Source organism: Syngnathus floridae, chromosome 15 (genome assembly GCF_059516105.1).
Source record: "Syngnathus floridae isolate MCC-2025c chromosome 15, RoL_Sflo_1.0, whole genome shotgun sequence".
Taxonomy (NCBI): Eukaryota; Metazoa; Chordata; class Actinopteri; order Syngnathiformes; family Syngnathidae; genus Syngnathus; species Syngnathus floridae.
This window is the reverse complement of record NC_142427.1, coordinates 10,580,507-10,604,124: the sequence shown is the minus strand read 5'-3', so window position 1 is coordinate 10,604,124 and position 23,618 is coordinate 10,580,507. Positions and strand designations below refer to the sequence as shown.

The 23,618-nt window shown below is 45.1% G+C and overlaps 4 protein-coding genes across 5 annotated transcripts; 2 read left to right on the top strand and 2 right to left on the bottom strand.

The window, feature by feature from the left end:
- The first annotated feature begins 61 nt into the window (after positions 1-61).
- smad9 (SMAD family member 9) lies at positions 62-4,825 on the top strand. Its single transcript, XM_088397695.1, has 12 exons — positions 62-815; positions 995-1,140; positions 1,486-1,624; positions 1,879-1,945; positions 2,167-2,369; positions 2,477-2,728; positions 2,803-3,018; positions 3,083-3,352; positions 3,421-3,528; positions 3,588-3,809; positions 4,100-4,356; positions 4,442-4,825. The coding sequence occupies exons 6-12, from the start codon at positions 2,533-2,535 to the stop codon at positions 4,583-4,585; spliced, it is 1,413 nt and encodes a 470-aa protein (XP_088253821.1). The 5' UTR covers positions 62-815; positions 995-1,140; positions 1,486-1,624; positions 1,879-1,945; positions 2,167-2,369; positions 2,477-2,532; the 3' UTR covers positions 4,586-4,825.
- A 59-nt stretch (positions 4,826-4,884) lies between these two features.
- rfxap (regulatory factor X-associated protein) lies at positions 4,885-6,047 on the bottom strand. Its single transcript, XM_088397706.1, has 3 exons — positions 5,437-6,047; positions 5,219-5,329; positions 4,885-5,134 (listed from the first exon to the last, which is right to left on the bottom strand). The coding sequence occupies exons 1-3, from the start codon at positions 5,857-5,859 to the stop codon at positions 5,027-5,029; spliced, it is 642 nt and encodes a 213-aa protein (XP_088253832.1). The 5' UTR covers positions 5,860-6,047; the 3' UTR covers positions 4,885-5,026.
- Positions 6,048-6,113: 66 nt separating this feature from the next.
- Positions 6,114-23,486, top strand: acsl6 (acyl-CoA synthetase long chain family member 6). The gene is made up of 23 exons (XM_088397688.1): positions 6,114-6,401; positions 8,143-8,307; positions 14,359-14,504; positions 17,090-17,310; positions 17,397-17,511; positions 17,589-17,653; positions 17,973-18,074; positions 18,513-18,612; positions 18,722-18,900; positions 19,108-19,140; positions 19,346-19,397; positions 19,560-19,633; positions 19,706-19,783; positions 20,174-20,308; positions 20,388-20,522; positions 20,610-20,705; positions 20,869-20,941; positions 21,581-21,669; positions 21,836-21,952; positions 22,026-22,169; positions 22,250-22,351; positions 22,425-22,496; positions 22,642-23,486. Exons 3-23 carry the CDS (start codon positions 14,459-14,461, stop codon positions 22,780-22,782), a joined length of 2,169 nt encoding a protein of 722 aa, XP_088253814.1. The 5' UTR covers positions 6,114-6,401; positions 8,143-8,307; positions 14,359-14,458; the 3' UTR covers positions 22,783-23,486.
- Positions 9,492-12,267, bottom strand: irf1b (interferon regulatory factor 1b). Of its 2 annotated transcripts, none has more exons than XM_088397704.1 (8): positions 12,112-12,267; positions 11,611-11,804; positions 11,384-11,542; positions 11,267-11,298; positions 10,759-11,032; positions 10,607-10,629; positions 10,399-10,525; positions 9,492-10,095 (listed from the first exon to the last, which is right to left on the bottom strand). In XM_088397704.1, the coding sequence occupies exons 2-8, from the start codon at positions 11,795-11,797 to the stop codon at positions 9,905-9,907; spliced, it is 993 nt and encodes a 330-aa protein (XP_088253830.1). In that variant the 5' UTR covers positions 11,798-11,804; positions 12,112-12,267; the 3' UTR covers positions 9,492-9,904. The 2 variants fall into 2 exon arrangements, with proteins under 2 accessions (XP_088253830.1, XP_088253831.1); XM_088397705.1 differs by having other exon boundaries at positions 10,047-10,133.
- Positions 23,487-23,618: the final 132 nt, after the last annotated feature.

Below are 23,618 nucleotides of genomic sequence, written 5' to 3'. Positions count from 1 at the left end.
CCCAGGGTAATTTACCAGGGCGTAAAAAAGAGTAGGGGTAGTACTTTTGAGGTCTGGGAATCAGTGGCGCTACTCATGAAAATTAAAAATACATACATCGTACCACAGACAGTTTTGACTCAGACTCATCATTGAAATTATAAGGATTTTTTGTGGTTCAGAAAAGGTAAAGTATTTTTGCAGGTGCACACTCCGACTATCGTATGAGCATTTTTTGTTTTTCTGTTTCAACATTTTCCATCAAAAATCAACAGGTGCACATTTCTATGGATACCAAATGTAGTGGAAACTGACAGACTGTGCCCGACTCCCATTAACAGAGATCAACGTGTGTTCTATGGAACTTGGGCAAAAGTGGTGGTGACACAAACAGTTCTACGGACTGACTCCCACTGTAACCATTTTCCTGGATTTAACATGCAATAATAAATGGAAATTTTATTTTTAGTAGACTTGTAAAGTGGGCATTTTATATTGCTGTTAAGTGAAAGTATTTATTGATTCAGTTAATCAAGTATCTTCAACTTTGATCCAGCTCGCAGCGCAGCCTTTTTGCTGCGTCGACGCCGGCGGACGCTCCCTCCCCTCCGCTGCCACACCAGACGAACCGCTGTGCAAAACAAAAGGGGATGCAATGCTTTCCCCTCCTCCTGGCGGTGGTGGTGGTAGTGGCGGCGGCGGTGACGTTTCGCGGCAGTTGCTGTAAACTGCGAAAATGTCAAACTTGCAGACTGAGCGTCGCCAGCCAGGCTTGCGTCATTAACCGGACCAAACCGCAGCACGGCTTGCAGTATCCCTCCGCCTACCACCTCAAGGTAATGAAATGACATGAAACTACAAATGATATAATACCTAAGGTCAACGTTCTTGTAGTTTTTAACGTGTCAATGCGCTGTGTTTTAAGTTGAATTTGTTTGCGTCATCCATTTGGGTTCAAATGAAACCGTGATGCGTTCACGGACTTGAAGCGTACGCTTTAAAACATGTTTGTCAGGTGGGAAGACGGCGGAGGGATCTGGAGCGCCGGCGCTGCGGTTCCAGCCAGCCTGACGCCGCCGTGGCTGCTGTGTGGCGCTCCGGTTTGGAGCCTGCAGGAACCCAGCAGACTCCAGCGGGCCGGCCCGCCTCGGACCTGTGGCGGTAAGTGGACGACTTGCCACCGCAACCGGTTCCGTTTGCCCTTCACAACAATCGCTTGCCCAGTCAAGTTTTAGTTTGGGTTTTTATTTTGATAGATGAGAGAGTATAAGTCAGAAGTTCAAGGCATAAAACAACTTTAAAGTGTTAACCATCTAGTTTTTATGAGTTTTTTCGACTTTAGGGTGAATTCACAAGATGACCTTAAAATGCTCCGTGACCTTTACAGGGTAATTTACCTGTACCTTATAAATTTGTTTATATTGGTAACACTGTTAACAGCTCATGCTCATATGTGCGGACACTTCGGCTCTGCTTAGCTCACTTAGCACTTTTTTTTTCCCAAAGACTTTTATTTTGAAACCCTGACAACGGATGCCCTCCACTCAAGTGGGCTTCCACAATGCAAACGTGCACCTTCACTGACTTCAGTCGCGACGCACCGCGTGGACTACTTACTACTACAAATACCACCACTAACGTGTAGGTGAGACCTTATTATTAATATTCTGTTGCTACTTATTTGCATTTTAATCATTTAAAGTTGTACACCGTTAAATAGTCCCTTGAGGAACTTTTGCATTTAATGTCACTTGTTTGGTTTTTTTTTAGCTTTGAATAAAGACAATTTTTGTCTCAAATCGTTTGAATAATGTCTAATTAAATGTGCCTGAATGACACGTTTGTGCGCGTTGCGTTCAGTTGTAATAAACGCAATCTTGTTTACTTTTTGCCGAGGAGTGGGCGTGAGGAGGAAGAAGAAGAAGAAGAAGAGGAGGGTTAGGGGGGGCTGGTGATAAAGCATTAGGTAATTGGACTATCTGAGCCGGCAGACTGTGTGACGCCGGCTTTCCATAAAGCGCTTGCATGTGAATGTGTGCTTACTCGGCTATATTTTGCTCTTTTTTTTTTAAGTCATGTGAAGTATGGACCTGCTCACTCCCGATGATGATGTATGGAGAAACAGAAAATAAACACAAACACACAGACAAAAATACCTCCTTCTGTCCTGTGATGTGTTCTGCCCAGACAGTTTGGCTCCTGGGCGTCTTCACGAGAGAAAGAGAAGCGCCACAAGAGGACCTTTCTCTGCCTCCTCCCCCTCCTCCTCCTTCTTCTGCCTGGAAAAGCCTTCCTCCTCCTCATCACCAGCATCTTCTCACCTCTCTTGACAGGACTTGACGGAATCACCTGAGCACTTTTCAGCACTACATTTGGCGCAGGTTAAAAGGGTGAGTGTTTATATTCTGTTAACAATTTGTCAATGTGGCAAGTGTGTATTATTTGACAAGTCAACAGTTGTTAATTTGTTGTGTCATCATCTCACTTCTCTCAACAGATGCGGCAAACCTAGACCGGGCTCATCATCTCGATTCTGAGGAGTAAAAAGTGACCATGAACTCATCCACGTCCATCACGTCACTCTTCTCCTTTACCAGCCCGGCCGTCAAGCGTCTGCTTGGCTGGAAGCAGGGCGACGAAGAAGAGAAGTGGGCTGAGAAAGCTGTGGACTCCCTGGTCAAGAAGCTCAAGAAGAAAAAAGGAGCCATGGAGGAGCTGGAGCGAGCTCTCAGCTGCCCCGGACAGCCCAGTGAGTGGACGCTTTATAGCAGCTGATGAAATCCAATCGGGAAAATGTTGATGACTCGGCGTTCAAATCATCAGGCAAGTGCGTGACCATCCCTCGCTCACTCGATGGGAGGCTGCAGGTGTCGCACCGCAAGGGCCTGCCGCACGTCATCTACTGTCGCGTGTGGCGCTGGCCGGACCTGCAGTCGCACCACGAGCTCAAGGCGCTCGACTGCTGCGAGTTCCCCTTCGGCTCCAAGCAGAAGGACATCTGCGTCAATCCGTACCACTACCGTCGCGTGGAAACGCCAGGTAAATGCGAGAATCTTGCAGAATCCAAAACAGGAAGTCAATTTGAGGTTTTCTCTTCATCCAGTGCTGCCGCCCGTCTTGGTGCCACGCCACAGCGAGTTTAACCCGGAGCACAGCCTGCTCGCCAAGTTCCGCAACGCCTCGTTGCACAATGATACCCTGATGCCGCAGAACGCCGCCTACCCGGAGTCCTTCCCGCCGCTGCCGGGCTCCTCGTCCTCCTTCACGTCGGCGTCGCCGTCCTCCTCGTCTCACGGACGCTCGCCCGTATCGCAGGGTTACCCCGACTCGCCCTGCAGCCCCAACGAGCCGGGTAGCCCCTACCAAATTGCAGGTCCGACATCAGTCGGCTGAGTAAACGGGCTGCGGCAGAACTCCAAATGTTTTTTCTTTTTCCATCAGAGACTCCCCCTCCACCGTACAGCATGATGGAGTCGAGCCCCCAGGAGGACGTGAAGCCCTGCAATGCCACAGAAGTCACCAAGCTCACCTTCTCTGCTCCACATAGAGGCAAGTTCAGCTTGTTCTACCGAAGGAGTTCCTCGCTGACACTTGCCGTCCTCCTCCAGATTTGCGTCCAGTGTGCTACGAGGAGCCCGAGTACTGGTGCTCCATCGCTTACTACGAGCTGAACAACCGGGTGGGCGAGACGTTCCACGCGTCCTCGCGCAGCGTGCTGGTGGACGGCTTCACTGATCCGTCCAATAATAAGAACCGCTTCTGCCTCGGCCTGCTGTCCAATGTCAACCGCAACTCCACCATCGAGCACACGCGCCGACACATCGGAAAAGGTCATTTTTGTTGCATTTTTTTTTTTTTTTACCAGACTAATTCGGAGGGTTAAAAAAAATATTGAGTTATGACACTAATGACAAAAACTGATGATAAATAATTTTCATGTAAAAATGTGGCATGAATACATAATTGTCACATTTTTTTCTTATTTAAACAAAAAGTGAATTCTATGAAATTAATTGCAAGTCAAACAACGTTCTGCAAATTTCTCAGATTTGATTTGACCTTTTCTATCACATTATTGCCAAAAAGTGATTGCGTAAAAATGATTATTTCCTTTTTTAAGGCTTGCACTTGTACTACGTGGGCGGCGAGGTGTACGCCGAGTGCTTGAGCGACAGCAGCGTGTTCGTGCAGAGCCGCAACTGCAACTTCCAGCACGGCTTCCACGCCACCACCGTTTGCAAGATCCCCAGCGGCTGCAGCTTGAAAATCTTCAACAACCAGCTTTTCGCGCAGCTGCTCGCACAGTCGGTCAACCACGGCTTCGAGGTGGTCTACGAGCTCACCAAGATGTGCACCATCCGTATGAGCTTTGTCAAGGTGATGATGTAAAAAGCCGGATGAGCTTCCAGTTCCCATGGAAGATCATCTTGAGGTGATGTCCTATTGCGCTGTTTCATTCTAGGGTTGGGGGGCTGAGTACCACCGCCAGGATGTAACCAGCACCCCCTGCTGGATTGAAGTGCACCTACATGGGCCACTGCAATGGCTGGACAAGGTGCTCACCCAAATGGGTTCCCCACACAACCCTATCTCGTCCGTGTCGTAGTAAGCAGACGGTTGAAGTTTGGAAGGATGACAGCGCGGCGTCTCCAGAAGCTTCCAGGATGACGGTCCTTGTTTACTGAGAGACTGACTTTCATTTGGCTTCTTGATAGCTTTGTGTTTTCTTGCGTATTCCCGCAGCACTTCTAGACCAGGCAACGCTTCCTGTGTGATTTGTCCTTTATTATTTTAATGTACTGACCAATGTTTGCTTGTACTTCCATTAAACTTTTTTTTTTTTTTTTACAGATTATGTTATTGGGATAGATACATACACAAATCGGCACGATGCAAATAGAGATGTTTCACTCGTTTAAATATTTTTTTATTTCACTCGCTGTGTAGCTTGTGACCAGAAATCATCCTTTTTTCTTTTTAAACAAAAAGACCAACAAACTGCAAAGAGAATAATAAATAAATAATACAGTGGAGCGTAAGCGGCTGGTCAGCATCCGCTGAAGTTGTGCTGCAACGTCAGGCTTCGACTCTGCACCGCCAGGATGTGCTGCTGCTGCTGCAGGAAGTGGATCACCTCAGGACTCCTCAGCAGTGACTGGGGACATCAGCATAGCACAACTTTATTTTATACAGGCTAAATGTTTGTGTTCAAATACGTTTCCGTAGATAAGTTACTTACCAGCCTTTTTTGGTTGAGCACCTGCTCGATGAGAGAGGGTCTGGCCGGCCGGTCTCCCATTGCCCCCAGACGCTGCTTGTTGACAGACACGGGACGTTCCTCGCAGTTGTCCTGAACCCAAAACAACATATTTGTCCCACATAGGAAGAGTCCAGAAATAATTAAGACGCAAGCAACAAACTGCATGCTAATGAATCATTGTTTTGTGGAGCCCCTACGTCAATTTTGTTGGTAGACATGGCCTGGTCGCTCTTCTTCTTCTTGTACTTATCCTTGTACATCTTGTTGCGGTGCTTCTTGCACATCCAGGGCTTGCGCTGCTTGGCCACCTGCGTGGTGGTTTCGGTGCACCCGTCGTAGGTGCACTGCTTGGGCGCGGCGCCGTCGCCCTCCGACGCCTCGTCGTCGTTCAGCTCCTCCGGACTGGCGGCGCCGTCCCGCGGGTCGGACGCGTCGAGCACGTCGCTCTCCTCGTCGGCGTCGTCCAGGTCCATGAGGTCGGCGGCCTCCATGGGGATGAGGGTGATCACGTCGCGGCTGTCCACCGAGCGGCTGTCACCCACGATGTAGCGCTGGCCGTCCTTGGTGAGCAGGATGGCCTTGGAGGCGTCCGTGCGGACTGAAGCCTCGTCATCGCTCATCTTAAAAAAAACACGCTAACGTCCACCTCAAAATTGTCTTCGTTAGCAACGGTATGCCATATTTCACGTGATTATTTCAACAAAACAGTCGAAACATTAGGATGCTATGCGTAAATATGACGTCATAAAACAGGGACGTGTTTGTTGTGTGAAGTAACAGCTCTTCTTCGTCTTGTTTTCTTCGCCTCAATTGGCTTCGTGCGCTAGCGTGCCCTCTAGTGGATTAAGTAGGGAATGAGAATTTTACCGATCGCCCTTAGTTTCCCGCGATTTGGGCAAACCCCCAATGAATTGTGGGTTATATTGGCCATCAATGGTAGCCTGACAAGCCAGACCCAAAACACGCCGACTTGGGTTTTATAAGCCTTTTTTTTTTTAACAAAACGGACTTCCAGCACACCTTTGGGCAAATATTCATCACGTTTGCTGGCAAGTTGAGGGTGTGACACGTCCATGTTTGACCCGAGGTCAAAGTGCACTACCGGCAGACTGACCGTCCATTGCTAGGGAAAGGGAAGTGTTAAATTGTGACCAGATTCCAGGTATGTTCTTCCACTAATTAATTTCAACATTACGTTAAAACCAACCTGTGCAAGTGTTTATTTATGTGGGAGAGTGGAACAGTGCAGTAGTGTTATCAATCAATCTGCCCGTTTTTGCTTGCCCGTTCACTTGTTAAATTGCTGTAATAGGAATAACCGTTAGATGGCGCCAGAGTACGGGGAAAAGATAACGTCTGTCCTAGCTAATCCAAAAGGAATGAGAATAAGTGTCGTTCATGACCTCCAACGATGATCTAACTCATTGTGAGCGCTCTGAATCTTGATTTGATTTTGTTTATTTCGTCAAGTACAGCACACTTATTACTATTTAATTTCACATTTTGTTTTACATGACTAGTCGAAAAATGAAGGCTGTTAAACGTAAACAAAACAAAAACTTATTTTTCACGTTTTTAATTTGCGGCTCAATTTGGTCACGCAAACATTCCCAGAAGTCATTCAGGCGAGAAGACTGCAGGTGAATGTGGCCCGTATGCTAGATTAAAATAAACATTGTCCCATTTATGTCAAATGACAACCAATACAAACTCTTTGTTAAGACCATGTTATTCTTTGAAAGGAATTGAATGGCTTAATAAGCTTTGTTGAGTCTAAAGGATAAATAAAGACCAGTTTGGTGGCAAATATAAACCAATTTCCGGACTAGGGGAGCATTTCTTTGGAAATGCCTTTGGCAATCCTGCAACCAGGCGCCCCTACTGGCCAACAAAGTTGTTGTCTCTCGTAAGTCATGTGACTTCTCTTAAACCAGACAGCATGCAGCCTGAACCTTGCACGTCGCTTTACTTTAGATATGATCATTGAATAATGGCATGCTAAAAAAAAATTATATTATGGCGCAGGTGAACTGGTTGTTCAGGTTGCAGTCCGTCTTCTCTATAAGAAAAACGTTTTGTTGTAACTGTTCGTGACTGCTGGCATGCACCGTCTTGATTGCCCGGTGGGATTCCATTCCGGAGCATATTTCGTACCTCAAACAGGTTTGCAAGCCCGGATATGACCCCCTCCTGACCCCACTACAACTCCTCCAAAATGAGTCTTCAAGGTTTTTATTGCCACTCCCAGTTGACGTTTACTGTAATTAATGCAGACTTTATTTTGCGTGTGTGTGGGTACGGGGTCGGAAGTCCGCCCTCTGCATTATTGTGTGGGAGTGCGCTGGCTGTCAACTGTGCGAACAGTTTACTTCCTGGAATAACCGCAATGACATCCGTATAATTAGATGCACGAACATAATCCAAAACAAAGCCGTTATGTTGTTTTTTCCCCCCTCTCCCTCCCTTCCACTGAACCGATCGTTTATGTTGACGTAGGCATTCCTGAGTTAATCGTCAAGCATTCTCCAAACTAAGCCACCTAGGAGCCGCTTAAACTTTCTCTTCATATTTGTAAGCAATGATGCACCAAGACAGGCTCACCCCCTCCGGAAGGAAGCAAATAACAGAAGAAAAAACCCCAAGCGGCTGTTTTTTTTTTTATATTTATATTCAACCCCACACGATTGCATGTGTGTGCTGCCTTCCATCTTTCCTCTCCTATGCGCCTGCTCGGGCTGTTCTGCTAAACCACCTGACTTTCTGTCACTCCTCCTTCCCTTGCCTTTCCCTCTCCCTCTCTTTATCCACTATAAACATGCATCTGATTTCTCTCATAATTTCATGTTCATGAATAAACGGATAAAAAGTGTCAATCAATAAACTGCACATCTGTTTTGTTGTAGGTGCTGGATGTTTTTCCCATGGGAGGTGCATCCTGGCCAGGGGGGAGCGTGTCTTTTTCCACTTTGACGTTTTCCTGTAAAGCACGTGACGCTCCCTCGTCAAAGGTTGGCACCAGCGCTGAGCACGTTGCCATTTAAAGAGCGTCAACACCTGATTGCCCGCAGGTACTCCTCTTTGGTCTTTGTAAAGGTTTTGGGTGTGACTGCCCTCGACACAGTCGTTATTAAAGTGGGTCAAAATATGCCAGGATTCTCGCTGGTGTAGTTTTCCACTGGAACCCATCCAAGTCCTAAAATTTCTATCCATTCAGCCATTTTTAAAATAAAAATTCCATGCAGATTCTGTTAAAGTCAGGTGACAATCATTTTTGGCATTAGCATAACACGTGTCAACATTTTGCAGCCTTTATGTCCTACAAAGGAGGACAAACGACCAATGTTGAAAATTCCTAAAAAGAAAACATTGCAGCACACAAGGTTGCCTTGTTGCCAATTTGAAAGGAAAGTGGAGCCTTGAGATATGGGTGACCCTACTTCAGTTTATTATGATGACGAAACACTTTTGTGTGGTTATGCTAATGCTAACACATTAGAAATACTTGGCCTTTAATGAATTAACATTCAATCCAACTCAGAGTTGCGTATCTTTTTTTGTAAGTAGCTGAGGCTTCGATATTGGACAGCCAAAGTTATTGTATGTAATGAATACTAACACAAAGAAATACTAAAATTGAAAAAAAAATCTATAATGGGGAGACTGTGATTTTCTTATAAACTGGGATAAAATCTTACATGGTTAACATTATCGGTCCAACTTGTTGTATATACACCAGGAAATGCCAGGACTATGTTGAGTGGGAGTGGGAGTGGGAGGAAAGGTTTTTTTTTTTTGCACTGGAATTCAAACATTTCACAATAGTTTAGAAAAAAAACAGAGAAGCGGTCTGATGTGATCATGTTTACAGTTCTGTGTGGAAAGCACCAAACACGTTGCTCTTCTTTGTCACTTCTCTCTTTTTAGACTTGTAAACGCATGTACACTAATTAGTCACCCAATTAGGGTAGTAATGGAGTTAACAGTTCACAATATTGGACCAAAAAAAGTTATAATTTTAAAAAAGTATTAAGTACATTATTATGATGTTAAGTCACTTCTGTTAATAAGAATATTTCTCCTATTAATAAAAAATAAAATAAATCTACTGGTTATTCAATTATTAAAATAATTGTTAGTTGCAAGTGCAATGAAGTAAATGTTGGCGGTGAATAAAATGACTTCATTTTGGCTTCTCATTCTAAAGCATATCTTTCCATTTTTTTTTATAAATAAATGGTAAAAATGCACTCCATACGTTTTTGTTTTTATTAGAAAAAATACAACAGACAAATATTTACATGTGTTTGGGATTGTTGGTTATCATGCTCACAACAAAACAGATGACATTTTTATCCCCTGTACAATTGAGAGAAAACTGCTCTGCGGATGGATGGATGGGTGGATGGATGGATGGATGGAAGGACTCCTCGCTCAGAAACGGAGGGGGAATGAAAGTATTAGTCCCTTCATGTCAAAATTCCTTCAGACGTTGCCCATGACAATAATCGTTATAGCTGCAACCAGTATGAAAACCAAAGAGCTGTGTGTGTCAGGAACAAGGAGAACGAGAACGTTTTTGGCCACCAGAGACGCTGCGGGCCTAAAATTCTATTTTTTACAAAACACTTCCTGAGTGCACACCAGTGGCACACCAGTGGGTAAGAGTCAGAGCATCATTAACGGCGAGAGGCTTGTAAAGTCCAATGAGTGACCACCGTTCAGTCCAGAATGAAAGCCGCCGAATCTCAGGCCACCGAAGTCGCTCCAGGACTCATCCACCGCCTGCGGCAGCATGTTGAAGTCTGAGTTGAGCGTGATGTACTGAGGGTGCAGCGAATGTTCGTCTACGTCGTCGGCTGTTCAAACAAGAGGGAGCGGGGCGCACAGTCAGGACCTTGAAGGACACATTATAACCACAAATGTCGACCTCAGAGCCGCAGAGACTAAAATTTCGAAAGTAAACCCCCTTGAGGACCACAAGGCTGGTTTCATTCAATCGGGTGAAGCTCCATTCACCCGCTTAATAAAAATAGCGCAACCTGGTAGAGTGTGAGTGTGAGCCGTGGCCAACAGCAGCTCCTCATCAAAAAAACTTTGGACACTGGAGTGAATCTCTAAATGCATGGAGGAAAAGAATAGGGCTGGCAAGCTCTGTTTACCTGAAGACTCGCTCCACTGGCTTCCCGGACTGGTGCCCGGGCTCAGGAGTGTCTTGCTGCCTTGAGGAATTGTTCTTGAGGAACTGTTCTTGAGGAATTGTTCATCTCTTTCCAGTTGCTGGCAAATCTAAAGACAAAAAAAAAAGGAGTTTAGTATTCTTGCATTGTTTATCTGTGGCTGGACAACGTTTGATGAAATGTTGCTCACCGCCACGATTTCGTTTTCGAACTCTGGAGGACGAGCGGGACGGAAGAGAGAAAAAAAGAGAAGATGCAATGAGAATATATTTCTAGTTTTTAACATTCTGGCCAAAAATAGAGCCAAAAGCAACAACGATACTGAGTGTGCGATGGTCTTACCAGGGCTACGCTCGGGCGAAACTTGGAATCGGTTTTCGAAGCCGATGGACAGGTCGTTCCCCAATCCAAACGGAGGAATATCACCAAAGGAAGTCCTCCATGGCTGCAGGTCGTCCGACACACTCCTTGTCCGCGAGTCGTCGCCTTGCGAGTCCATGCCCATTGTGCTGTCCACTATGTTCTCCTGAGTGAACTCGGGGTCGTCGTGCAGCCGAGACAAGTCGGGCGGCGACTGGGTATCGCTGTAATCTGTGTCCTCTTCCGCCATTTTGACCTGCGAGAAGGAGTCTGCGGTGAGATCCAAGTCCGCAAATAACTTGGACCCTATTCTGATCTGGAACTTGGTTAGGTCCGTGCTAGCTAGAACTAGGGTGTTGTCTCAGGGGCAATTTTGGACCTTGAATCAAAAAGGTGTCGCATTGAAAAGCAGGAACTGAGGGCAACACCGCATTGTGTTTGCTCCCGTGTTATAAACTATGACTCATAAAAAATTGGAGAGAGCATTTACCTGCTTCCTGGACTTTGCTTTGTGTTGTTTGGCTGCAAGGAGAACAAAAGAGTTGACATTTTAATTCCGGCTCAGTCAAAAAAGCAAGCTGAGGGGGTTGCTGTCAAACGGACCTACCTTTCTGTTTCGGGGGCAGCATCCGGAAGACTCGCATGGCCGACTGGCCCTTATTGATGCTCTTGTTCTTCACCTCCTCAATGTCAGGCAACGAGTTCATGGCGCAACGGAAGTTGGCTTTCCAGGTCTTGGCGTCGCTGCCACCCTCATTGTATTTCCCTGCAAAGGAGTTTTTTTAGCCAGGGTCCGGCGTAACGTTCCACGTGTGGCGGCGGGTCTCGGCTCACCTGTGTGGATGGCCCACTTCTTAAACAGGCTAGCGTCCTTGGCCTTGTCCCAGCCGCGGTGAGCTGCGTGCTTCCAAGGAATGGAGAACATGGTCTTCTCCGCATCAAGCCAGCCCAGACCTTCGATGCTTCCAGACTCGATCATTTTCTCCAGCCACGGACGCATCTTCATTCTAGACACCGGCATGTTGAACCTAGAAAAACCACCCAGAAGAGTGATTTCAATTTTTATTTCTGTGATATAGGCTGCGCGTACAGCGGCGAGATCCCCCACATCCACTTGTGGCTCGCTCGTCATAGTGAGAGTGCACCGGCAGGTGACGGCCACAACGTGCACAACAGATCCGATAGTCTTAATAAAGCGCTCATTTAGAATTTATTTCGTCTAAGCAGCACATTGTAAACACTTTAAAGCGCGCGAAGAGGGTGCATTCGTTAGATCACCTTTTTTTTTAAAATGCATATAAATAAGAATCAATTCAATATAATGCTGCCACTTACAAGCTCTCTTGTGATCAACGGTGAAGACGGAAAAAGCGGAGCATATAATCCCAATTGGAAAAGTGTTTTTTAATTTTCCTCTTGAGGTTTTTTCTCCTGTACTTTCTTGTTCTTCTTATCTAGAGTGTAAAAGGAGTAACTCCAACAAGAGCGCGCGACTCCCCTTTTATATACCCGCTGAGGCTGGGAATCCCCGCGTGACCGAGAAGAGACTACACTGCAAAAAGTGTCCACCCTGTTGCAACTAAATTGCGGCATTACATCGCGTTTATTACATAAAACGCGTGAAAAAGTGAATCTTTTCACCCTCCTCGCAGGTTTGGTGTTAGAAATCAGCGGTGTGTCTTAAACGAATGAATCAGCTAGACAAAAAAGACAAATTTGCACCTGCATTAGTTTGATGTCTTAAACCCAACTTTACTCGCATTTTGACATATCTAAAGTCTTTATTCAAGTGTGAATACACCCAAACGTGCCAAACAAAGAACTCTCCAGTGATCCTGCAACGATTCATCCTTTTTTTGTGCAGTAACTTCTATTTTCACGCGCATGAGTTTCATCGGGAATGAGCACTTTTTACAGTGTAAGTACACATGCGCATTAGCGACCCACTCGTTCGGCGCTCTGTCGTTTCACTGAAGTCACGTGATTGAAGAGACGGGAAGTCCATGCCAGGGTCAGGCGTGGTTACCCGATGTGAACGTTTATTATTTTCAATTAAGACTTGTTAGCGTGCATTATTAACATTGTTGGGTTCAGCTAAGAGTTGTGTGCAGCATTCTTATGACATGTCGCGTGCGAAATTGGGGGCCACTCCATTAGGTACATTTTGATTCATAAATTGTGCTTTCAGTGTACTAATTCTAAAATCTGTCTAAAATCTCTCCTACCCAAAAATGCCGCCATATATTCATATATATATATATATATATATATATATATATATATATATATATATATATATATATATATATATATAGTGCGTGTGTGTATTTTTTTTAAAGAAAATCTTGCTTCGAGTTTCATAATCATAGCAATTGTGTTTCTAATCACCCGGGTGTATCACCTGCATGAAAGTAGGTTACTTATAATAGTCGGCATTGTCGTGATCATTATCAGCTCCCTTTTGGCATAAACAAGTCTGGTGAAGTGAGGAGGAAGCCGAGCGCTTTTCGCCGAAATGGTGTAGTTATTTCTAAGGCCACTGAGGGGCGCGGATGAGTCGTTTTTTATTCGTTGCGCGTTTGCTGGCGTGGTGACGTCGGTGCCAAACAAGCAAAAGATAGCGGCGCTGTTGACGCGCTTCACAAGAGAGGCGCGCGTGCACGTGTCTCGGTTCTTTCGGGACTTCCCGGTTGGATGGTCAAGTTTCGTCCGCTCCTGCGCTCATGTGGGGTGGTAGGAGTTCCACGTACTTTTCCAAGTCCTGACATCATCCCCCGGTTTTTCCCACTTTGTTGGTGTTTGTGTGTGGGTGTGTGTGTGGGTGTGGGTGGGTGTGGGACAGAGGCAGAATAAAGAAGAGATGGAAGTCAGGTGACTTTCCAGAAAAAAGTGTTTATGTGAGTGATGTGTGTGTACTGTGCAATATGCATATAATTTCACTGACACATAAACAAGGTAACATTTTATGAGATCTTCGATGCAAAGAAAATATTATATCATTAAATGTATTTATTTATTTATGGTTGAAAACAATCATTCGATAGTTAATTGATTACCAAACTATTGTATTCATTTTATTTATTTTAACACTAACCCTAATCCCAAATAAATTAAACAGGTTTAATTCCTGGGACTAAAACATTTTTTTATTCCCAGGAAAGATTATTTTCAGTAGACAAAATACGCGTTGTTTTATTTATTACAAAATGTGATTTTTTTTTTTTTGTAAAACAGAACATATAGAAAGCAAATCCATTTTTTTACATCTACATCCTCCTCTGACTTGCCGTCTCCTCTATATCCATCAGCCCACCTGAAGAGGTTACTTTAGTTCAGTGGGCGTGGCTTGCTGACCGTGACGCAACGTTGCCCCATATCAGCACCTCCTCCATCGCGTTCTCCCAATTTTTTACTCACTCCAGATAAACGCTTCCAACACCAAATGATGCTTATTGTTCGTAAAACCTAACACGTCTATTCCATTCTATATGGTTTTGATATAGAAGAGCTAAGCTGCACTGCATTGCCTTGACTCCACCACCACCCCTCCATCCCGCCTCCCCCTCCCACCCTAATCTCCAGATTGCCGGTGCCTCTTTGCAGCAAGCAAGCAAGCATCCAGTCCAGTCCACGGCCGCCGCACCCGGGACCCCCCCCAATCCCACGTCCACATGAGACAGACATGCTCGCCTTCGTGCTGGTGTCCGGCTCGCTGTGGATCCTCTTGGGTAAGTCTTATCATTATCATTAATACACAATTTGTCCTCATCGTTCACCTTCATGCGTTTTTTTTAAGGGGAGGGGGAGCAGGGTGACGCACAAGGCCGACCTTTTGCGTCATGCATTGTCTTTTTGCATTTAATTCCATTGGTTCTTCATTTATTTTTAACGCAAAGGCCCAAATAGGATGCTATATAGGACGGATTTATGGTGAGATGCTAAGCTAATGGAGATGCTAGGACAATCGAGTGCATACGTCATCATAGGCCATTCATGCTTATTTGTACTCTCGAAATGGATGGCTGCATCCGCGCATGGATAAAAGTAGACGAATGAGGTTATTCGTCCCGTTTTAATGTCATCCACCATGCTTCACAGAGATGGGGGGGGGCAGTCGGGGTGGAAGGGTGTTTGACGTCGAGGTCGATGCTGATTGGACGATACAACGAGAGCTGTCCACGCGAGATGTGGTGCTGAAAAAAGAGGCGAGGGTGCCAATGGGGAAAAAGGAAAGGAGACGCTTTATTAGCACGTGGGAGCCACATTTGATGAAACAGCGGCCTGCTATTGTTTTGTGTGAATGTATTTTGTTGTGGTGTTTTTTCATATTTCAAAAATATTGGGACATTTGTGATAGAGTTGAATCATCATTTCATAATAGCTGTGTATGAATATGAATGAGAAATACGCTGCCGATTTTATGGATTGTCAACATTTTTAGTATTATTTTTCCATAATTGCTATTTCAGTTCTAATTGTTCATTTATTTAGGAATTCCTAAAGATTAACTTATACATAGGTGACACATAAGGTATTTTCGTTTGATCATTTTTGTAAAGAAAAGGGAACACTACTAAAAAAAAAAGTAGGACTCGCATAAAATGACCCAACACCTGTTCCAGCGTCCCATCTCATCACCTGGCTGCTGCTGTCCGTCATTAAAAATGCATGTTACTTATCTTAGCACAATCCATGTAACCGTACTCCTTTTCTTTAAATTTTAATTAAAGATGTCCTAAAGCTTCTTTAGGCCGTTAAAAACTGACACCATTTCAAAAGTATTTTCTCTGGTTGTCAACAAATAGGAATCCAAGTTTGCAGAACTTAACAAGAAACGGCCGCATAAAACAAAAAACAATTAACATGGGGGAGCAAGACATATAAATAGCGTATCCAAAAAGTCTTCTTCTCTTCCTTGAAATTTGGTCTTGCAGTGCCTTTGCTCTCAAGTGCTTACTCAGCATTCATCCCCTCGTGGTAGAGCAGAACGTAATGGCTGCCCGGGCGGTAAATGCTGAATCAGGCTTGTACCTCTGCGGTGTGTTTGAGATATTCAGGAAAAAATAGTTTTAGCATTATTAATTGTCTTTTTTTGTCAATTACCTGAGTTTGCAATTAACCCGCCGACCATAAACGGAAGTGTAGTCAAATAGGCAGGAGGCTGTTCTGAAGGTCACACACATGCATTTGCATGTGTGCTTGGCTTTTGTATGCACCATTTTTGTTGTTGCCTGTGCCTGTGGGTTTTATGTTTTGGTGTTAAAAGGGGGAGGAGCCAAATGAAGTGGTGTGACAGCTCACATGCTTGGCAGTTAATCTCACCATTACCAGTGAGAGTGTGTTTTGACTTCCTGTTTTGCGTTTTAATGCCAGGTAGTGCAGCGTTACAATATTTTGTTACATTCAACTCCTCATTAGGAACCGTTTCGATTATTCCCAAGAGATCTCCAAAATATCCAATTAAAGATGTCATTAAGATTCCTCTGGAATTAAAAAGAATACAACTGTTCCTTCAAGCTCAACGACTGCTCACTCGTGAGAAGGACGAACGCCTGAGCACGTGGAGCCGACAAGAAACGACACGCCTGCTAGTGATGACGTCACAGGGTGGCTTTTAAAAAGCCTGACATCTGTTCGCAACGCTGTCAAGTGGCGATAAAGCGAGCTAAAGAGTGACAGAAAGAGAATGAGAGCGAGATCCAGGTCAGAGGCGTCCGTCCGTCTCAGCTCTAATCGGCTCTGACATCCTCAAGATGGACACTAATCACCCGCAACAGCCTTTAGATGGCCTGATAGGGCGGACTTTTCAGGACCTGGGTCGGGAGTCCAAAATGAACCCTCTCGTTAAGTCACTCAAGAACAAGAGGTCCCTGAACACAACATAGTTCTATTCCAACATGGCTGTTCATTAGGAACCATTGAGGTCGCCGCTGTTGTGTCCATGCTGTGTTGGTGACAGCTGTAGCAACAAACTTTTTAGCTGGAGATGTTTGAGAACTCCACAACCTCTGCAGGGAGCCAGTGAAGTCACTACAGGACATTTAGTTTGATATCAGCTGAGTAAACCCCAAAGAGTTAGCGTCGTGCTCCTTTGTGGGATCTTGAACGCATCGCGTGCACGTCTATATTTAGATTTACCGAAGAGTTTTCTAATCTTTGACTGTCACTGTTCTCCGACGTTGATTAATCCGGTCGGGATTTGCCGTTACTGAAAACTGGTTCTCAATTGGACTTGACAATGGCAATGGCTTAGACCTTGAACGCAACACGGTGGCCGCTCCGTAGCCTTGACAATTTACCCGACGTCCCACAGAGCTGAGTTCGACGCTGATGGAGAAGATGCAGGGCCAGGAGATGCTAAGTGGTCTGAGGGTGCCGGACATGGCGGAGCTGGGCCACTTCTTCAGCTCGCTGCCCACATCCACGCTATTGGGAATCGGCGCTCTCGCCGCTGTGCTGGCCTACTGGCTGGCCACCAGGCCTCGCCCCGTCAAACCGCCGTGCAATCTCTTGCACCAGTCCGAGGAGGTGCCGGTAAGATTGTCGGCGGATGAGAAGAATGACAGGAAAGCGCAGGATGAGGGCTTTACCGATTTGCTTCCATGTGTCTTTTTATGAAGCGCCAAGATGGCGGTCGTAGGTCCATGATGGGTGACGCTTCCGAGCTGCTGACTCATTACCACGACGACGCGAGGACAATGTACGAGGTCTTCCAGCGAGGCCTTCATATATCAGGTACACAAGGACGGGGTCGCTCAAATTGACGCCGTGTACGGTTGCTGTGGTGACGGTTGTCGTCTCCTTTCTCACAGGCGACGGGCCTTGCCTGGGCTCTCGACTCCCCAACCAGCCTTACAAATGGCTGTCCTACAAAGAGGTGGGATAGAAGTCCGACATTTCCGGACGTCATTTCTGAATTGAATCGCAAATTATTTTACATTTAGCCAATGTAAGGTTTTAAAAAAAAAAAATCTGCTGCAGAATGATGTAAACACAACAAGTCTGTGCTCTGGCTGCAAGTTAAAAGGTCCTCTTGCACTTCTTTAAGATTATTATCAGAAGTCATGTGACTTCCAGTCAGACCAAAGTCATCCGAGGAATGATGCAAGGGTGAATGTGTGAGCTCGCTGCGGGTTTGCTACATGTGTGTCACAATGGTCTTTCCGTATTGTCACTGTGTTGCCGCCACCCCGCAGGTCACGTCCCGGGCCGAGCATCTGGGATCGGGCCTGCTCCACCAGGGATGCAAGGCCAGTCCAGACCAGTTCATCGGGGTCTTTGCTCAGAACCGGCCTGAGGTTAACCTTCCCTTTGCACTTCGCCGTAAAGCGCCAAAATAAACAATTGCGCCTATTGCATTCATTGAGGACAAATTCCGGTTGTCTCTGTGTCTTTGACAAACTAATCCTTTAATTATGTTTGACTGTTCCGCTCATCTTAACAAACCGTATGAAAGCAAACTTGTAACGTAACCTGTCAAGTTGGACTGGCCCATTAGCTTCCAATGAAAGTTAACAATGGGAGTTTTTGTCGAGTTCAATTATGCTCAACGCCTTACAAAAGCTCATGTAAACAGTCACTTGTTAGCATGTTAGCATGTGAGTGCTATTTTCCCTAGAGAGATTAGAATCGGTTTAGTAATAATAAAAAAAACTAGATTGAAATATTATCATACTGTAAACAAACCAAACAATGTCAGATAATGACAAAAAGTGTTTTGATATTTTGCAACGCAGTGGATCATCTCGGAACTTGCGTGCTACACGTACTCCATGGTGGTGGTGCCCCTTTATGACACGCTGGGTCCCGACGCCATACGTTTCATCATCAACACGGGTAAGAGGCTCGTTAGCCACTGCTAATTACATTTCTGATATTGTTTGAGACCCTAGTGAAAATATAATTGCAGATATCGGCAATAAGTAAGCCATTTGTGTCCCTGCAGCCGACATCTCAACGGTTATCTGTGACAAGGTGGACAAAGCTCAAGTGCTGCTAGCCAACGTGGAGCGCGCGGAAACACCGGCCTTGCGCCGCATCATTCTCATGGATGCCCTGGACGCCGTCCTGGTTGAGCGCGGACGTGGTTGCGGTGTGCACGTGCAAGCCATGCTGGAAGTGGAGGTAGTAATGGCCACCACCGCAACGTTAGCATCTGTCAGGTTGCACGTTTGACGCCTAACAAATGATAACGTCCACTGCGTGACCAAGAAAAAAAGCTTTCGTGACATCAAAGTATTTTTGTTGCGCTACTGCTTTGACATCATCCAGCTTAGTCAAAACAACAAACCGGTTTGCCGCTTCTTATACGTGCGCATGTTTGTCCCTCAGGCACTGGGCAGAGATAACCATCGAAAACCTTTAGTAAGTATGAATAATATTTGTTTCATCTCGATGACTACTTCATCAGGTACACAATCTAATGAGTTACAAAACCACAACACGTCTCATTATTTGCCTTGTGTGTTTATTTATTGAGATCCTAATCATTGATTTTTTATGAATAATTTTGTATTATTACATGATGGAGATGTAATTATGATGATGTGACTGATTTCGCCCTGCACAGCCGCCCTCACCACAGGACCTTTCCATTGTGTGCTTCACCAGTGGAACAACAGGTGATCCGCAACCACCATGATCCATCACTCAGAAATAAGAAACAACGTAAAAAAAAATCAAAACTTGAAAAATTCCTGCAGAAATTTGAAATGGAATATTTGTGCATTTTTTTAAAATATTGCAAGCGTGCCTAATATTCACATTTAATTCGTCCCGCTCAGGAAACCCGAAGGGGGTGATGCTCACTCACGGGAACGTGGTGGCCGATTTCTCTGGCTTTCTCAAAGTGACAGACGTGAGTCACTAAAATCATCCGCATTTATCGTACTTGAACTCTGAGCCTTTTCCATTCTCTTCTTATCTGCAGAAAGTGATTTTTCCCAACCAGGACGATTGCCTCATTTCCTTCCTGCCGCTGGCTCACATGTTCGAGAGGCTCATCGAGGTTAGCAGTTTTCACACACACACTTTGGTCATGTCCTCAGTTGACCTGGCACACAATCAGGAAGTGCTTCTGTGAGCTTGCATTATTGCCCCCGCACACCGCTCCCTCCTCCAACTGTACTTCCACCAGCGATAGTGGGTTGATGGAAGTCCATATATGGGCGCTTGTCTGTTGCCTGTTCCCACATGTCTAGCTAGCCACGAGGTCTGAAGCAGAAAATTGTTGTTCTCGGCTTCAAAAAAAAGCCTGAATCCTTCTTTTACGTGTCACATTTCTCTTTCACAATCATGTTTTCAATTATGAACACCACTTTTATTTATGCCTACTGCAGTATCAAAAATGCATGCATATTTTAAAGTCAGATGGTGACAATGTTGTTTGGCCTCCCAGTCGGTGGTCTACTGCCACGGGGGGCGCATCGGATTCTACCAAGGCGACATCCGCTTGCTGCCTGATGATATGAAGGCCCTGCGGCCCACCATTTTCCCCGTGGTACCCCGCCTGCTCAACCGTATGTACGACAAGGTTCGTTTTAGAGCTCCACGGCGATCGACCGGGTTTGAAAAACAAAGTAAGAAAAAAACTTTTTGGTTGTGCTCTGCAGATCTTCAGCCAGGCCAACACCCCGTTGAAGCGCTGGCTTCTCAACTTTGCCGCCCAACGAAAAGGCGCCGAAGTCAGCAGCGGCATCATTCGCAGTGACAGTATCTGGGACAAAATCTTCTTCAGTAAGATTCAGGTAAGATGATTTCAAATGTCCTTCATCTCTGGCAATCTGGCAGAACTTGAATATCCTGTGTGTGTGCAATATTTGTGTATTTTGCAGGCCAGCCTGGGCGGCAGATTGAGGATGATCATAACCGGGGCAGCTCCCACATCGCCCACTGTGTTGGGGTTCCTCAGGGCAGCTTTAGGATGCCAGGTTATAAACACACATTAGCGCTTTCTGGCATGTATGCAAGGCATCAGAATGAACAAGTGCTAAAATGCGTCATAGTTGTCAGAGGTGCTGACTATTAAATGTAAATATGTAGACCGCCATAGGTGTTTTTTAGGATTTCATGCAACAACCTGCATACCTGCAGGTTTACGAGGCGTACGGGCAGACGGAGTGCACGGCTGGTTGCACCTTCACCACGCCAGGGGACTGGACGCCAGGTGATCGCTCATTTCTTATACAACCATCCTTATCTGAGGTCCAATAGGTCAGAATGGTGCCATAAAAGACGACGTTGGAAGAATAATAAACAAGTATCGGAATGACGTCGTTCGCAAACATGTCCAAAGAAGGCAAAAGTGGTTTGGCAGCATTACAGAGTCAACAAATGATGACAGACCGATGCTATAACAAAGAAGACGCGTCACTTTTGTGCCAATTGTTTTTGATGAATAGGATTCAAATGTAGCTTGCATTGAAAAGTGTAAACAAACAAGAAAAGCTCTGATAAGAAACAGAATTTACCCAGAGTGACGTTATATTTGTTGCATTCAATTCCATATTTATTTGGCCTCAAATTGATTTATTAGCAATTACTTATTTGCATTACTTTTACTCCATTCCGAATGAGCAGAGTAAGGCCTTATTATAAAAAAAATAATATTGTTTCTTAAACTATTGAATTAATACGGATCCAAATGACTCACGTGTTTGCGTGAACTTTTGCGTTTCACCAGAAACGCTACTGAGCTCCGTCGCAAAATGTAGTCTAGCACTACCACCTGCTGGACAATACTGGTACTACTATGTTACCTGGCCGAATGAGTAAGAATTTTTCTTGACCTGGTTTTGGCGTTTAGGTCACGTCGGCGCTCCGCTGCCTTGCAACCTCATCAAGCTGGTGGATGTTCCGGAGAAGAACTACTTTGCCGCCAAAGGAGAGGGTGAGGTAAGTGTAAAAACCCCAAATATTTTTTTGCAGACATTATTTTGTTTCTAGCATGAAGGTACCTCGTCTTGCAGTCTTTGATTAACGTTGATTGTTTTTGTAAATATCCCCAAAACTAATCAGACCTTTGTATCTGTTTCAAACGAGTTCCTTGTTTGTATTTCAGGTTTGCGTGAAGGGACCAAATGTGTTCAAGGGCTACCTCAAAGACCCCGAGCGGACCGCCGAGACACTGGACCCGGACGGCTGGCTCCACACCGGCGACATCGGCAAATGGCTGCCCGTACGTCTCGTAAATTGATATCGTCTACGTTGGCTGACAGTCGATTGATCGCGCTTTTCTTTTTTTATTCCAGAACGGCACCCTGAAGATCGTGGACAGGAAGAAGCACATCTTCAAGCTGGCCCAGGGCGAGTACATCTCTCCCGAGAAGATCGAGAACATCTACATCCGGAGCGAACCCGTGGCCCAGCTTTACGTGCATGGAGACAGCCTCCAGGTCACACTAGTTCTACAACTATTGGACTGTTCATGTCCCCCCCCTCGGTTCTTTTTGATATTTATGGTCCCTGTGCGCAGTCCTGCCTGGTGGGGATTGTGGTGCCCGACCCGGAAGTCATGCCCACGTGGGCCAAGAAGAAAGGCATCTTAGGCACCTACAAGGACCTGTGTAAAAACACAGTAAGTAGGTGTAGACATATGGCAAGGTGGCATTTTTGAGCCATCTCAAGAATTGCAATGCCTGTATTGATAGGAACTTAAGAAGGCCATCCTTGAGGATCTGGTACGTCTGGGCAAGGCTGGCTCTCTGCACTCTTTTGAGCAGGTGAAGAAATATTTTTTAAATGGATACGCAGAATTGTCATTGATTTGTATATTCAAGCTAACCTACCATTTACTAGTTGTTTTGGAAACTCTGAAGATTCAGACAGTTCATATGGCGCCTCAAAATGTCCTCTTCCTTGGAACAGGTGAAGAACATCTACATCCACAGCGAGATGTTCTCCATCCAGAACGGTCTGCTGACGCCCACGCTAAAGGCCAAGCGGCCCGAGCTGCGGGAGTTCTTCAAAGAGAAGATCGAGCAGCTCTACAGCACCATCTCCATGTGAGGGAAGACCTCCAAAACCACAGTAACGCACATTCAAGAACAAAACAGCAAAAAAAAAAAAAAAGTCACCCTCCGTGCATCCAGATCGACCTCGACGTGCTGTAGAGTTTTCATTCAAACATCCAAAACATGAACTTTTTTGTGGGTTCACTCAAGGATACCTCCTGCCTTACCAGTCATGGTGGCCATTTTGAGGCACACCCACCCACCACGCTTCTCTTTCCTGTCCTTTTTTTTTTTTTTTGCACAAAACGAACGATAAAAAGGGTAAAAGCAGGACTTGTTGGGGCAGTGCATGCAGTTGCCCTGCTGTGAAAACACAGACTGACCATTCACTTTTAATTAAACAGGAGCTTGTATTTTTTTTTTAAACCACACACGAGTAATGTAGAAGCTGTTCAAGATTGCTCCTTGTCCCAAAGTGTGAAAACGAATGATGTATGTATAAACATGAGGACAGCTACGCTATAGATGTAAGCATATTTATTGACAATTCAAGTTGGCAGTTTGAATGGGATTTGTATTAATTTTTATTCTTTTAATTGTGTGTGTGTAGTGGGACAAACGTATTTATTTTTCTTTTCTTCTGCAGTTGAATCAGCAGCATATCCTTGTAATAATAATCCTAATAATGATGACGACTGGGGACAGGAGGGAGACCGGGTTCATGAATTAAAAAAAAAAACATCCTGGAATGATTTTAAACTGTTGTCTTAATTATTCCAAGTGGTTTTAAGAGAATATACTATTATTATTATTATTGTTAATTTTAAAAAAGCTAATATATTTATCTTATAATACTATCAATTTCCGGTACGGACTTTCAAAGTAAAAGCT